This window comes from Octopus bimaculoides, chromosome 16 (genome assembly GCF_001194135.2).
Source record: "Octopus bimaculoides isolate UCB-OBI-ISO-001 chromosome 16, ASM119413v2, whole genome shotgun sequence".
Taxonomy (NCBI): Eukaryota; Metazoa; Mollusca; class Cephalopoda; order Octopoda; family Octopodidae; genus Octopus; species Octopus bimaculoides.
The window spans coordinates 18,855,148-18,872,881 of record NC_068996.1 but is presented as its reverse complement, the minus strand read 5'-3'; the positions used below and the strand labels follow the sequence as shown (position 1 = coordinate 18,872,881).

Sequence of the window (17,734 nt, the reverse complement as noted above, 5' to 3'; positions counted from 1 at the left end):
TGACTGGTTTTGAACTGGTTGATCACCTCCCTATGTTAGTGATTTGGTACCATCTGGTTATCATCTGTTTCCCCGACATACAAAAACATTCAGCTGGACACCAGTATCACTGTGATGATGACATCTTATCTGCTGTTGGTGACGATTTTGACCAAAGGATAACTTCTTCCCAGTGTGATCCAAGCACTGCAACTACTGATGTGTGGACATTAAGAGGAACTACGTTAAAAAATGAACTTCATTGGTCACATTCCATGAGAGTGTCTTGCTCAGTCTATGAACAGTTCAACTGACCCTCATAACAATAAAAATTATTGTTATAACTGCACTTGTTTTAATGTTAACATTGAAAAAATCCACATTTTTCATTAAAAAATTTGGACCTGGATTTGCACTCCCTAAGTGAATTTTGTTCCTGGGCTGCTGCATGTGTGAGTGGGTGCATGTAACAATAACAACACCCATACACACCACATCCACAAATGCAATTATGTATGCCTGTGTGAAGATATATATATATTTCTATAATGATAATGATGATGATGGTCATCATCATCATTTAACGACCACCTTCCATTGCTGGCTGGCCAGCATTAATCACAAAGGTTTATTGAGGTCAAGATTGCACTCAGTTACCATACTAAACAATATACCAACATTGTTTGCTCACTTCTATCATAAGTGTGTGTATTTAGCATTGTTGTGTGGCTTTAGCTATGTATAAGTAAACACAATGCATATTTTATGTGTATTTGCAGGGATATGCACAGAAAGACAAACAGAAATAGCAGTCAAATCTCCCTTGGACCACATCCTAAATGTAGGGTCATAGCTGAAACACCATTGATATTGGATCAACTCAATCAGAGAGATAATCTGGGGTTAAGCCACACAACTAATAACAATTTTTAAAAAGGGCATTTCTGTGCTGGGATCTTACAACCTGGGTGTCCACACACTTGGGAGTGCAAGATGCTACTTCAAGAATTGCAACAAAGAGGTAAAGTATATACCTTATTAAAATCACTTTTCAGAACAAAGTTAATAAACTCATAAAAATAATTTTATTATTCTACAAGTGCAGACAGCAGATTACATCAACTGATGATCAGTTAAGTATCACATCATACAAGTATCGCTTATTGATATCAATGAAAAAAAGACTTCCTTCTAAGACTTTCGAGATACAAATACATTGACAATATGCGGTCTTTTACTCAATTTCTGAGTCTTCTGTAGAGTTTCATTGATTAAATATTTTATTCTGAGAATAAAAATAGTAATAGTTTTGAACACCCTGTTTATGCTCCTTATATATAATATTCCACAAAAAATATTTCTCTGTTTTCATGTGCCAAGTCTGTAGGAATCAGCATTCGTGGAATTTTATGCCAAAGTGTGAGGATTCATGATTTTTTGTAGTACAGATACAGCAGTGGTTTGCATTGCTTTCTGTCAGTTTATTTAGTTTATTTATAGTTTATCCAACAAGTCTCCTGCTTTCCTGAACTTACCGTAAACCATTTAGCATTCAAATTATTCTATCAAATGTAAAGCTTATTTATTAAGATTGTCTTGAATTAATCATGAACTGTCTTTTAACTCTGAGATTTTGATGATGTAATGGCTTATTTTTAAAATGACATCATAGGGTAGGTGTGAGAAGCGAGATCTGGCCAGTTTGAACATAAAGGTAGCATGATTGGCCATGATATGATTGGTTTAAATACTAAAGGGTTAAGGCAATGGGCCCATTTCAATCTTAGGTAGGGGAACTGGTTCCCATGACACGAAGCCATGTTCATGTACCTGAGAGCCTGTAGGACCCATGTTTCAAGGCCATTTCTCCTCCAAGTTCTGTATACTTCAATGAAAGGTCCATCTTCTATCATTTGATCTATAACTGGGGTAACTAAAAAGTAACTACCAACCCAGGTTAGAACAAACCTGGGAGCAATGATGGAGTAAGGAGTAGCACCATATTTGCCAAAATACCTGAATTACTGAGCCTCACCACAGAATCTGACCCAGGGTAAATAATATCAACATTTAGCAGCTGTTTTCCATGCTGGCATGGGTTGGACAGTTTGACAGGAGCTTGCCACTGAAGAGCTACCCAGATTTCATGTCTGTTTTGACCTAGTTTCTATGGCTGGATGCCTTTTCTAACACCAACCTCTTTACAGAGTGTGTTGGGTGCATTTATGCAGCACCGGCATGGGTGCATTTATGTAGCACCAGTATGGGTGATTTTTACATGGCACCAGCACCCATGAGCCTGCAAGATAAAGATTACTCAGCTGAAGAGGGATGCAGGGGGACGTGCCTGTATGCAAGGACAACCATGATTTTACTTAGCTTGATGTGTCTTCTCAAACATAGCAAATGGCCAGAAGTCTCAGTTCCCTGTCATCCTCTCTGTGAGGCCCAATGTCTGAAGACCCTTTCTCCAGGACCAGATTTAAACCATGGGGGCACTGGGGTACTTGAAATTCAGTGGGCCCCGTCATGCAAAAGATTGAAAATTTTGGAAAATTAGCAAATTTATATCTCAAAACCCATCTTTCGCATGTAATTATATTTGATGAGGTAGCAGAGAAAGTTTAAATAAACAACTGAAAATGTCACTTTATAGATATACTTTTATAGCAGAGACTCCAGCAAAGAAGATCTGAAGAAGGAATTGTAATTCCGAAATATCATCGGACTATAGATAACCAAATTACAACAGGTATATAGTCCATTTTTTGTATTATAGTGCACTGTTATACCTTTCTAAACTTTTTATTCTTTACAAACAATACACAATGCTTCAAGTGAACTACAATACTCTCCTATACTTTTCAAGATTCAAATTTATTTTTCACATATTCACTTGCAGTGTTTGACTTTTCCTTTATTGTGAAAGGTACAATGAAGGATGGAAGAAGGGGTAAGATTTTTTTCTTTGACATGAGTTACAACAGAATGTAGAATATGATAAAATGACAGAAAATTACGAAAAAGAAAGATATATCATTTTAGTGGTTGTTGTTCCAAAGGTATGATGAGTGTGTTTGTGTGAGGGGAGAGACAAACATCGAAAAGACATGGATTTTAAAAACTTTTGTTTGAAAAAGGCTTCCCTTCATTGTTTTGCAGTGCATGAAAAAAAGGGATAATCCTGACAAAGTTTTCAGAATTCCAACATATATAGGACAGCTATTCTGAAAGAATTCCATTTCTCGAATACATGATAACATACGAGTTCTGGTCTTCCCATAGGTCTTCGTAATCGCAAGAACCAGTTCTTCTAGAATGCCATATACTTGAAGGATCTTCAATATTTTGAAATATGGGTGCTGTCAAACCCATTGCTGAAATCCATGAAGGTTATAATGGTAGGTAGCAGTCTTGATTTAACTCCTATGATATGCCTCAGGGCTAAGATCTGAGATGTTGTGGCTCTCTCTCTGGTCTAAATCCATTTTGATTTGATCTTTGATGACTGTCAAGCAACTGTTGAATCCTGTTGAGGATCATTCGATTGATGAATTTGAATGAGATATTATTTGACAGTGCAATTCTTCTGTAGTTAGTTCCATTGCTGAGGTTTCCTGACAATGGGATTGGTATCAAGTTAATCTTGAACTAGTGATCTGGACTTTCTTGGTTCTGCAAGAGCTTATTCGTAAAATCTGTTTCATCCAGATTGTACCTCTTGATAAATTCAGGGGGAATTTCATCAGGGCCAGCAGCTTTGCTCTCTTTCAGTTAATTTTTGGCACTCTGAATTCTTTCAAATACTAGGTGGGGGTGCTACAAAGAGATACACTTGCACCATATCTGTTTGTAATTGTATTGGATAATGCAATGCATAATCCAATAGATCACAGTGATAAAGACCTTGGTTTCATCATAGACCAGCAATGATTATAGAGAGTGCCAGCAGTAACCATCACAGACCTGGACTTCACAGATGATGCAGCACTCTTATCGAATAGATCACTCATATCTAATAGATCAAGCTCAACAGATGTTCAGCAGAGTAGAAGCATCAGCTGCAAAGATAGGGCTGCATACAAACACCAAGAAAATGGAATACATGTCATTCAACCTATCAAATGATACTGAATAGTTTGTTCTGAGTGGTTCTAAATTGAATGTTGCTGAAGACTTCAGGTACTTAAGTGGTTGGGTGAGCAGCTTGGAAGCAGACATCAAGATCAAGAAAACACAAGAATGGACAGCCTGTCACAAACTAAAGAAAGTCTGGAACACCAAATTGCCCAGACAAATCAAAATGAAGCTGTTCATTGCAACTGTTGAATCGGTGCTGTTATATGGAAATGAAATATGAACTCTGTCAAAGAAATTATCAAATGGGCTAAATGGATGCTACAGAAGGATGCTACAAATGGCTCTAAATGTGAAATGGCAACAATACATGACAAATGAATTGCCTTTACGAAGACCTGCCAAAGGTTAGAAAGAAGATCACACAGAGACAGCTGAACTGTCTGACAAGAAATGCAACAGGTAAACTTTGTTGCCATAATAATAAATAATATTCTGAAAGTCTGTTCTGTTTCTAGTAAGGTTGGGTGGGGCACAACGAGTAACATTTACTGCACTTTTTTAACTTTGAGGAAAAAATATTTTTATAGATGTTCACTATCTAACAAAAACTACATCAGCTAAACAAATGACTTTCTCTAAATGCATTAAAAAACACTATAACATATTCAGAACACTGTTTCAGAAAATTACTATTCAGAACACTATTTCAGTAAAAAATAACCTCTGATCACTTATAAAAGAGCTTATAAAAGACAAATTTAGATGGGTCAGAATGAGTAAGACAAGATAAAGTAAACTTGCCTCTTCAATTCTCTAGAATTACATTTGAAAAAACTCATACACATCAATGTCTAGGTCAAATGAAAAGGAATCATGGGAAAATGGCATAATATGAAATTTAAAAAACTTGACTATATAAAAAAAAATCAACATAAAAATGTCTTGCAAACAACTCGCACATGCAAGTGCTACCAGTCGAGAACTCCACATATCGGAAGCCAGGAAGTGTATGGGGTCATCAGGAGAGAATGCGCGCCGTTTTGGGGCCTACCTCCCGATGGCATCAATGCGTCCCCCCCACCACCACCACCACTGATATGAGGCCCCGCTTGCTAGATCAACTGGTTATTAAAGCTCAATATTTCTGTAGCCATCGCTCATTGTCTCTTTTTAACCAAATCCAATGGCTAGCCTTCTCCACTGTAGTTTGGATATCGGTCATGGTGGTATTTACCTTACGATGAGTTAGGCCTAATGATAACAGCAGTCGTCTCACACTGTCCTACAAACCCTCTACATCCAACTTTGATTGGAAAATGCTCCGCTTTCCAGCCTGCATCTTCACATTTCTCGAGGAGGTTTACATAACGGTCAATCTTTCAAGCCCGCACGGCATCCATATTATCTTCATGATGAACCGTTAACTCGACTAGATTTACAACTTTCCTTCTTTCATACCACATTAAAATGTCCGGTTTTTCCATAACTGGGATGGGAAAGAATGCCTGGCACCCAGGTAAATCTGCAGTCACTTCCCAATAGTTGTTCCACTTTTCATTTCTTACAGGAAGTTTCTTGTTCTTTTTCACAATCTCAAAACACATAAGAATTCATACAACTATAAAACATCTTTTTTAATTTCTGAATTTTACTGACAGTCCTAAATTTTGACTTCAATCCCAACATTAAACCACTAAACATGTTTATGGGGAGAAAGATATTGAAAAAAACCAATACATCAGAGTGACAAAGAAACAAGAAGGGTATTAGGTGGTCATGAGATGTGCTAAAGGTAACAGCTACATAGCCCTTAAATCAGACACAAAAAACTTCTTTTTTATATATATAATTGTATGAATTCCCATGTGTAGAACACAAACTTGCAAAATTTTTCTGAAAATTCCAAAAACTACAAAAAGTTATGAAATGGTATATGGGGTACTTAAAGCAGAAATCCACCTGGCTCTCTTCCTGATACATTTATGCACCATGCAGTTAAAGAGAAGAAATTATTGAAATTAGCCATTACTCATTTTGCCCCAGTTTAGACATCAGTGTTTGAAAATTGAAAATTATCAAATTAGACATTAGTGTGAGAGAAAATTGATTTGGAACCCAACAGGGGAAAGGATTTGGATTGTTGGACATCCGAAATTGTTAGCAACCTCAATTACAACTGGGTCAAAGTTGAGGGAAAATTTCTTGCTGCAGTAACAATAAAGGTGACCAATGTTTACTCCCAAAGATGATGCAAGTGTACAATACAGTGATGCACTACTTGCAGTGTAATGTTTTCAGATAAGTAGTGAGAAAATAACGAGAAATTAATTGGTAATAACTCATTTTGCCCTAGTAATCAATTTTGCCCCACTTCCCTGTAATTATTTCAAGTATTTGACAAAATTGACCAAAAATAGTGAAAAAGAAAGAAAAAGATTCGACTTAATGAAAATATGTGAGCATAAAAGGATCTTTGTGGTTATTGTCATTGTCTATAATTTTATTCCAATTGTTTTCAAATTTGGTATATGGATTAAAAAGTTAAGAGCCTTTAAAATTTTGTAAAATTTGGGTATTTTAGCCAATCAGAAGTGAGTACTTCATACATCACCTTGAAGTTCTGTTAACACAGTAAGCAAAGAATCACCACATGTTCCGTAGCTGATTGCGAGGACCTCTGTTTCCATAGTAACCAAAGATGCTGTGCATGCACACAAGGAGTGTAACCACCGAATTGAGTGTAATCAAGAAATTAAGAGTACCTGGGCATCTTTAATGCGTGGAAATAAACACCGGTGTGGGACACACTGTTCCATGGTTGACTCTTATCTTTGTGAATTTATGTAGAGAAAGAGATATGAGAAAAATAATTTATTTTATAAAATCCAAGAGTGTATTGCAAACTCTCGTTCTTGAGTTTTTCTTAACAAATAAATGTCTGCTTTAAGCAATATTTTGACTGTTATTTTTAGCAACTCCTGTTGATTTGCTTGTAACTTTTAAATATTTAATTTGCTTGTGAATGTTTTTTCACTGTTTAACTGTTTACTTTGCTCATGAATATTTTAATGTTTTGACTATTATTTCTAGCAACTCCTGTCGGTTTGCTCATAGCTTTTAAATATTTAATTTGCTCATGAATCTTTTAGTGTTTTTTACTGTTTACTTTAGTTAATTTAATGTTTTGACATGCCAGTGCCCAACCCCTTCTTGCTACTGTAACAGATGATGGAAGAGGCAGTGAACGTGCTGTTTTCTGAATGGCTGAAAATTCTGAAAATTATCAAACTTTGAACACCTGTAACATTTATGCAAAATTTTTCTGGAATAAAAGAATAACAAATTCGGATTTGGCGTTAAATATTACATCTATATGATACATTAGAAATTTTTTTTAAAGATTTTTTAAACGCGTAGGAGTCGGTGTGTGGTAAGTAGCTTGCTTACCAACCGCATGGTTCTGGGTTCTGTCTCACTGTGTAGTACCTTGGGCAAGTGTCTTCAACTATAGCCTCGGGTCGACCAAAGCCTTGTGAGTGGATTTGGTAGATGGAAACTGAAAGAAGCCCGTTGTATATATGTATATATGTATATATACATATATATATATATATATATATGTATATATATATATGTGTGTGTGTGTGTTTATGTGTCTGTGTCCTCCCCAACATCGCTTGACAACCGATGGTGGTGTGTTTAGGTCCCCGTGGCTTAGTGGTTTGGTAAAAGAGACCGATAGAATAAGTACTGGACATCCAAAGAGTAAGTCCTGGGGTCGATTTGCTCGACTAAAGGCGGTGCTCCAGCATGGCCGCAGTCAAATGACTGAAACAAGTAAAAGAGTAAAGAGTATGCAGTGATGATAACCACAATGATCTTTGTGGTAATTCTAAAGCTGAAAAAAAATATGCTTTGAGCTGTTGAGAGATGTAATTTTATAATTAAACCTAAATTCAAAATTCAAATTTTGGAACATATATACGATACTTGCTCTTTCCTAAAATAAGACCAGTTTTCAATGCCTCACTGAAATAATGAAGTTTACAATGGCAATATATGTGTGTGCGTATGCGTGTGTGTGTCTTTAATGGCCAGTGGTCAATCTAAGGTCACTGGGCTCAGTCATGTATTGAAAGAAGAAATTTGAACTAGAGATGACTTATTTCTATCAATCTCTTTATCTATCTTTCATCCATGCTCTCTTTCTCACACACATACACACACAAACAAATACATACATACACACACAAACAAATACACACATACACAAACACACTCACAGATACATACATACATTTTTTGGAGTCTTTTGTTGCTTTCTGTCAATGTCCCAAAAGGAACTTACAATTAATTGCAATGGGAATTGTGGCTGCTTTTGGAATGGGTAGCAAAGTGTTTTTTAATTAAATGAATTGATGTCACTAATATAGCTAAAACTATTTATTTACCAAAAAAGAGGATCCATTACATTTTCTACAATATTTCTGTTTATTGAAAAGAAGGCCTCTGTATACAAGACTGCTGAGAGGTGGAGCTCCCCTATATTGAGTACTACATTTCCTTCATAGCAGGAGGGCCCTATATCTGTGGATGCATGAAGCAGCTGTCCTCTTTGACCCTCTATAAATCCAGCCCTGACCATGAGTACCACATACAAGTGAATTTGTAATTTCAAAAACAAAATTCTGTCCTTTAGAAAATCCATGTTTAAGGAAGAATATAGTATAAGGTAATAACAGGGGATTGTATGTATTATTACAGAGGTTTGCCTGCTACAATTTGAAGAAGAAAATATGATTCTACAGATTTTAGTAAATGCGTTTGGAATTCAAAAAATAGGAACATAAAGTATGATTTAAAGTGGTCCTTTATTAATTACACACCATCGTACAATAGTGGTAATTCTAAATGTGATCTTTGCCTTGAGGAAATGTATTATATAATTACTTCTAAATTAGTATTATTAAAATGTAGAAATAATTTTACATTGAAATATTCTCATAAAAATTTTTAAAATATTTAACTACTTGAATAGTAAATAACTCCTTAATTATAATTATTTTTCCTATAATCTAATATCTTTTATCTTTTACTGGTTTGTCATTAGATTGTGAACATGCTTGAAGAAATTTTCATTCCAATGAATCGATCCCAGTACTTATATATTTTTTAAAGCCGGGTACTTATTCTATCAGCCTCTGTTACCGATCCACTAAATTACGAGGACATAAACACACCAACACTGGTTGTCAAGCAGTAGTAGGGAACAAAGACAAATGTGCACACACACACACACACTCACATATATATGATGGGCTTCTTTCAGTTTCCGTCTACCAAATCCACTCACAAGGCTTTGGTTGGCCTGAGGCTATAGTAGAAGACATTTGACCAAATTGCCCCACAGCTGGACTGAAACTGGAACCAAGCTTCTTACCACACAGCTATGGCTGCATAATTTTTCTAAGAGAATTTTTTTAGCACATTTAATAGATAGATAACTAGTTGCTGTGACTAGAATTTCTAAGTTTATTTTTTGTTCTTTCGTTATTCATTGACATCACCAAAAACTGAATACAAAACTAGCTTGTCTTAAAATATTATATTCCTTCTTAACATTCCTTTTTGTATGCGCAGATATTTTCTTAGTTCACTTTGAATTTAGCCCATTTTGAATTGTCTTGATAACATTAGGATATATTTTCAGATACATTAATTTGAGCGATACTTTATACCTTTTCTTGTATCTAAATACACTGACACACCAGAAACAATCGTCAGTATTGTATGGTCTAATTACCAATTAAAAATGTAATTTTCTCCATTCTTATTCTTGTTATCTTATACTCTAAATCGCTTAACATTCTGCTAAATTATATTTAGATTTACTTGTCATACATAAAGAATTACCTTGGATGTTAATTCTGCTTGAATTTATTAGTATCTGATTGTTTGATGTAATTAACCAAATTCATTTTAATATTGAGTAGTTTATAGATATCTTCCTGGATTTGTTAATCCCATGTACTGGTTATATATAAGTACAAGATGTTGCTGGACAGTCTGCAGTAGACTTTTAGTATTCGTTATTTGCAACATAAACACTCCTTGTCAAACAAGGAAAACTGCCTCTGGGTAGTTTTGTGCTAGTCTCTAAACAATATTTACATTTTGGTTCCCAACCTACGTAATTTTTTTGATTTGTTGCATTTAATCTTCCTTTGTATTCTTTATTCATCTAATAGTACTCATTCACTCAATAAATAAATTTAAGATAACAGTAAGTACTCAAAGACAGGGTTAGAATTTATAAAGAAATAAACTATTATGTTAATTTAATTTAGCTGTGTACAAATATCGTGTATGTGTGTGTCTGAAGATTGGGTAATTTGCATGACAGTGAACTGAATTGCACACTTAATATCTACTGGAAAAAAATCTTGTTGCAAAACTTACTGTAGGTTCAAATACATGTGATTATATAAATCTTTATTTGCTCTGCATTATTTTTCCACTGATACAAATATATATTTGTACATTTTAGTATTAATAATCTGTATATATACACAATTACAGATATAAAGAGAGGGGAAATATTTTTTTATGAGTATACATGGATATTCCATGATTGATGTTTAAGAAGTTTCTGTCCACCCTGATTGAGCAGTATTATGTTCAAATACGTTTTAACTCTGACCGTCCAATCTGTTTAACACTTAACCTGTATCTTCACAAATTTGTCCTAATCATCCAAACTCTTTTTTTCTATCAGACTTTTAGCTAGCCCCTATTTCAAACGTTCTTAATAATATAAAGCTTTCCTTTCACAAGTCCCAATTTACTCTGGTGGTTGAAACAAAATTGGTAATGTATATCATATATGATGCATGGGCACCAGAAAAATATGTCTTGTATTTTGATGCAAACAATGATAAAATGTAGTTCCGATGACTACAGTTATGACTTCTACATTGACAATGGAAGTTTCTTATTGGTTAAAATTACCTAACTTTAAATGCTTCTAACTTCTTTATTACTAATTCATAGAAAGAGTGAATGCAAATTTCGTCATCAGCATGCAAAACTACATCAATGCAGAAAATTCTAAGTGGTTGGAAGATTTTTGAAAAGATTCCATATCATCCCCACTTTTTGAGATGATACTGCAGCCAACAAAAGAACCATTACGTAGTTGCTCAACCTGATAGAAGTAGCAACTGAGTTTCATTCAAGTCCTCATATTTCTAGACATCTGAAGAAGTCTGCTCCTCTACATCACCTCACATGCCTCTCACCTCATATATCACCCACACAGCAACTCTCCTCCACCCCATATTCTACCTCACTCATGATATACCCTAAGTGCTATTCTACATCACATGACATGTTGCTAAACAACCTGACATACATCAATCACACTTACCCTGGACACATGACTGTTTTCCGAGCCAAGGAGGGAGCCTCTCTACCTCATTGTTTCCACTGCTAGAAAAAGCAGTGAAACCTCTGTCTACTGTCTTCAAAATAAAAAGTACATTGGCTAATCTAGATTACACAAAGGGAGTGCTCTTGTTCAGTCAGGTTTACCTGGAATCCAACAACAACATGAGAATTTCAATATTTTTTCTACACATCACCATTCTATGAACAAAACTTTTGATTCCATCTTCAGTAGTCTGATCGAATATCATACACACACACTATTATGAAGTTACTAAAGTTGCAATATTTCTGAAGAATACAGTAACCACAATACACTCAATGCTCCCTAATTTCATTAACAGAGCTCTGCAAGGTTACCCCCACCTCTTAAGAAACTTCCAAAACACTGCTATTCAAATGAAATATATCCAAACTGTACTTCATACAATGATACACTGCATGTCAGAGTGTGTGGTGAGGGCTTCCACTTGGCATGAAAATGATACATTTTGAGGAGTAGAGCTGTTTATTGCATCTAGTCATTGAACCAACAACTTGGGTCAAGGTTGACTGGAGCAGTACATGTTCTTGTTGTTACACTAAATCACAATATACTATGTCCAACAAAGTAATTTGAAGAGTTAGAAATAGCAACTTAATCTCTCAAATTACATTCTATTCTCTAAAAAAAAAAAATCTATAATACAGTCCCCGATAAACTATGCCAAAGAACATGAGGTGATAGTCATGATTCAAACACCTCTAAACATACGAGGGGCATTCATTAAAGATTTGCCCTGACCCACTTCCAGTTATTGCAGGAAACGGAACTTTTACAGGTAGGATCATATATGTCACATTGTAAATTGCCGCTTTCCACTAGTAATCGTTTGTCTATTAAGGCTGTTGAAATTGACTAAGGTATTATAATGGAGGCAGTTAAATGCAGATCAGTGATGAGGTTCTTATACTTGAACGGTTGTACACCAAAAGAGACTTTCAATGAGATGAAAAATGTTTATGGTGATGATGCACCATCATAAAATGTAGTCAAGCACTGGCATTGCCAGTTCAAATCTGGTCAGACATCAGTGGAAACTGCTACTCCTGGACGACCACATTCCGCCATTGATGATGACACATCCATGAAGTGGAAGCTGCCATTTTGGAGGATCACCGCATAACTATTTGACAACTAGCCCAAGAAGATAAGTGTAGGGTCCATGGAAAAAATCATTCATAACCATTTACACATGCGGAAGTTGTCTGCATGATGGATTCCCCAGATGCTCACTTTTTTCAGAAGCAGAAATGAGTCAGTTGCTCCTGGGCTCTTTTAGCAATGTGCCAAGAAAACGGGGACTTTCTTGGCAGACTTCATCATACAGGATGAAACATGGGTCCATTACTATGATCCTAAGACTAAAGTCCAGTTGAAGCAATGGAAGCATGATAACACCACCTCCAAAGAAGGCTCAGTAGGCAAGGTGATGCTCAGAGTTTTTATGGACAAACGCAGAGTAGTGATGATGGATTTTCTGACAAAGGCAACCAGAATTAATGGGGCATATTATGCCTCTCTGTAGTAGAAATTGCAGGATGCCATCAAAGCAGAGAAGTCCACCTCCTCCAAGACAATGCCCCAGTTCACAATGTGCATGTTGGCCAGATGAAAGTACACTCCTGCAGCTTTGAAATCCTTCCTCATCCCCCTTACTCTCCCGATCTCACACCACCTACCTTCATCTCTTTCCAACCATGAAATCTTTTTTGAAGGGGAAGCACTCTTCGAATGATGATGAACTCATTTTCTGTGGTAAAGTCTTGGCTCCAGACGCAAACTACCGATTTCTACAGATGAGGTCACCACAGCTGCATAAAGCAATGAGAGAAGTGTGTCACCATTGGTGGTGGTTATGTAGAGAAGTACTAATAACAATGCCAAGTTTCGTTTATCCCAGTCCTTGGGAGGTGGGAGAGAGGAAATCTTTAATGAACACCCCCTCGTAGATATTTGTTTAGAGGTGATCTGTGCCCAAGCAACATCATCAGAAACACACTAAATCACTTCACATATACTCACAACACAGGTCATACAACATTATTATATGAAATTGTCTCTGCTATCACATATTATATCACAACACCGTGTCCTCACTGCAACACTTAACCATTGCATATTGTCTCACAACAGTACACCAAAACACCACATTTTTTCATAATCACACATTACAACACTACACCATATATCAAAACTATATAACTTCACAGTACAAACACACAGGATTAACAAATAACAGCCTCCCCACATACTCAACTGCTACACCCACATACTTAGAGGATCGCATCCAAAAGAGCTGGCATGCTGTCTGATCTGATCAACAGAACAACCTGCTCATGAGATTAACGTGCAAATGGTTGAGCACTCCACAGACACGCGTACCCTTAATGTAGTTCTCGAGGAGACTCAGCATGAAACAAAATGTGACAAAACTGGCCCTTTGAAATACAGGTACAACACATGTTTACCAGCTGAGTGGACTGGAGCAACGTAAAATAAGGTATCTTGCTCAAAGACACAATGTACCATTGGGACTTGAACTCACAACCTTACAATCATGAGCCGAATACCTTCACCACAAAACCACACGTCTTTACAAGAGGGTCACATCCACACACAGTGTAAAGTGTAGTTTTTCTTTGTTTTTGAAAAAAATAAGTAACTCAGAACAAACATGAAGCATTGTTTTTATTAATATGTGCAAACATAACATGAGGATCTTTTCAGCTATTTCTGTTGGGTAATTATTTTTATTCCACTAAAAAAAGGATTTAAAAAAGGGGAAAAAATGTAAAACAAAATTTAATTAAAAAACAAAAAAAAAAATGACATCACAATGTATCTAGGGAGTGGGACGTTGTCGTAAATTGACTTGTTCTTGCATAATTTTCCATTATAATTTGTGCTCACAGAATACAGGTAAGGTACTGTTGACTATTTGGTTCAGTACTGGGTGGGATCTTTTATCATGAAAACCACAAAGGAGTGAAAGCAAAGACAAAGAACAGCAAGATATGGCTTTCAAACAACTTACCAGCAGAATTCAAGAATTGATATGGTTAAAAATGGGTGTCTTTTGTTATTTATTAATTTTTTTTTTTTTTGCTTTTTTTAGAAAATTGTTATTGTATTCCAATATAATGTACCAATGCTTTCTTCAGAGCTCAAAACTTATACAAGATAGTAAATTCTATCTTTAAGATAGGATAGGATATAATAATAATAATAATAATACTAATAATAATAATAATAATAATGGTAGTAGTAGTAGTAGTAGTAGTAGTAATTGCAATAATAATAATAATAATAATGAGCATACAGACAAAGTAAAAGATAGTTGGGAATCAGGTAAAATGAAAAGATAAATTAATGCAGTGCCAACAGCAAGATGAATAGAAAAAGAAAATATATATATTGAAGAGGGTTAAGGTATATGAACAGTGAAAACAATCAACACAAAACGAGGGTAACGCTTAAACAATTACAGGTATAAATAAAAAAACCGAGAAGTAGCTCAAATTCTACAAAGCATAATATAACAGGAAGTTAGTAGGAAGCGATAACATTTCCATCTTGTGGTTAAAGAAGTAACTACATAGCTATATAGCAAAGTTGTAACAGTAATATATAATGATCTACTGAAAGAAAAAAAAAAAAAAAAAAGGATAACCATCTTGACTTGGCATTTAAACCAACCATATGCGGCTGAAATATATTGTACATGTTTTATGTTGAAATTGACCAGATCTGGCCTCTCTCACCTACCCTACAATGCCATTCTAAAATTAAACAATCATATCATCAAAATCTTAAAGCTATAAGATAATGCATAATTAATTCAAAATAATGTGAATAAGTATTGTATTTGATAGAGCTATCTGAATACAAGAGGGTTAATCTCCAAGACTAAGGAAACAAATTTAAGTTCCATATTTTGCCTGACTATTGTATACACAGTTTTTACAATATCATCATTAAAGGTAAATGCTTGCATGGAAAAAAAAAAGAAGACAAATAATAGATAGGATGCTTCCAAGAACTCATATGGTTGTAAAAAGCTCTATCAAACAATAAGCCTGCAGTGGGAGAAAGAAGAGTCTGACATTAGCATTGATAGACTATGACACAACTTTTGGCAGTGTTCTCCACAAATAGAATCTAGAAGCGATAGCTATGAATAAGGTAGCACTTATAGCAAACATATGCCAAGTAAATCATAAGTAAATGGGTAATAATTTTGCAACAAACTAAATCTGACATGGATACAAATGTTATGGGGGTATAAATCAGTAACGTTCTGTGTACATAGATGACAAAAAATTAAAAACACACCAACAGAATGTACACGGATTCAGTAACTGTATTAAAATTAATACATACACTGAATAGCATGTTGGACAGAGAAACAGAGATAAAAGAATTAGACTAAAGACAGACATATAAATTAATTAACCGGACAGAGCAAAACACGCACAATCCAAAGATAAAATCAGGAAAGAATACTATAAATGCATCAGATTAATATTTTAAACAGAGCTAAATGCAAAATATAAGGATATTTGTAATAATAGGTGCATTGGCACACAAACTACATAAACAAAACACCAAAAACTTAAAAGATATAGACAACATTCAGAAAATAACACTTTTAGACACTGTACTCGTATTACATGGAATACTTTTATTATACAATAGAAAACACAGACAACAGTAATTAAAAATCACCCCAAGGCACACAGAGCTGTGCTTGGCTGCGAAATGAAAGCACACAATAATAATAATGGTAATAATAATAATAATTTATTCTGCTAGTGACCGACTTCAGAAGGGCTGCTGTTGTTTTTTATTTTTGTTTTTGTTGCTGCTGACTTTGTGATCAAACCTTGAAGTAATCATTAAACTGAGGAGGAGGAGGAGGAGGAATAAAAGTAAAAGGGAAAGAGAAATGGCCATTGATATAGCAGGCAATTTTAGACATCAGTAACAATAAAATAAAAGTCATATCAATGCTATTAGTATTATAATAATAATAATAATAATAATAATCACAATAATGTAAATACAATTTAAATGAAAATAATATTTTATAGCATTGTTATAAAATTTCTCATTGCAAGCTAGAAGATTTCCAAATAATTATAATAATAATATTGCTTAGTGTAATTCAATAAACGAATAGGAATGTATAAAGAGGAATGTATAAAAAAAACCAAAACCTTCATTAGTTTGATATCCAGGTACAAATAACACACACAAGTATGTTGATACCACTATATCTATGTATTAGAAGACTCAAAAGCTGCTATTTCTATCAAAGAAGAACAATTTGGTTTTTAATACCAATTTTGTTTCTTTTCTTTCAATTAATTATAAATTTTTAAAAAAAGAAAGAAGGAAAAAATTCTCTGCAGAATTCTGTTGATTAGTTTGGTAGTTGTTTTATTTTTGTACTTCCTTTTAGAAATAAAAGGAATCGGTAAGGATCCATAAACAAGCATGAATAAATAAAATTTCAAAAAAGAAAAAGAAAAATTTATAAAAGTCTAAACAAATGTGTGTGAATATACGTACAAATATACATACACACAAATGTATAGACATAAACACACACACAGACACACACATATACACACATGCAGCACAACATTCACAAGCCATTTCGTGCAGGTTTCTGCATATGTGTGTGTAGTGTGTAAGCGGGTGTTTATAAAGAGGAACAACTTCAGTATTTATCGGGAGACGTGATATGTTAAGAGTCAAGTGATGCTTCATTGATCCATCCAATCCATTTTAGTTCAATGACATTTTGGGGGTTTTTTCTGTCTTTCTTTTCTTTCACAAAGGGGCTGGGGAGGGAGTTTGTTTGTTTGTTTTTTCCAACACTCCTAGGTAATTTTTCTGATCTGTCGTGAAATTGATCTACAAACTTTTTTTCTCTGGTGTATTAAACACTAAAATATATTTTACACACACACACACACACACACACATATGTATAAGTTTACATGTGTTTACATAATATAATTATGTGTGTATGCAAATGTATATATACACACATATATACACATACATACACAAATGTGCATGTACTTGTATATGTGTATACACATTTATTTATATTATATATATGTATTGATATATACTTGTGTATGTGTGTATGTATATATATATATATATATATATATATAT

At 34.6% G+C, this 17,734-nt stretch overlaps 1 protein-coding gene across 1 annotated transcript in view; it reads right to left on the bottom strand.

Moving 5' to 3' along the window:
• Nucleotides 1-1,170: 1,170 nt before the first annotated feature.
• Nucleotides 1,171-17,734, bottom strand: part of LOC106869498 (neurobeachin) — a 107,593-nt gene continuing 91,029 nt past the window's right edge. Inside the window, exon 17 of the mRNA XM_052973687.1 lies at nt 1,171-1,264. Coding sequence (XP_052829647.1) covers nt 1,171-1,264 — 94 coding nt within the window. The remainder of the gene's footprint in view (nt 1,265-17,734) is intronic.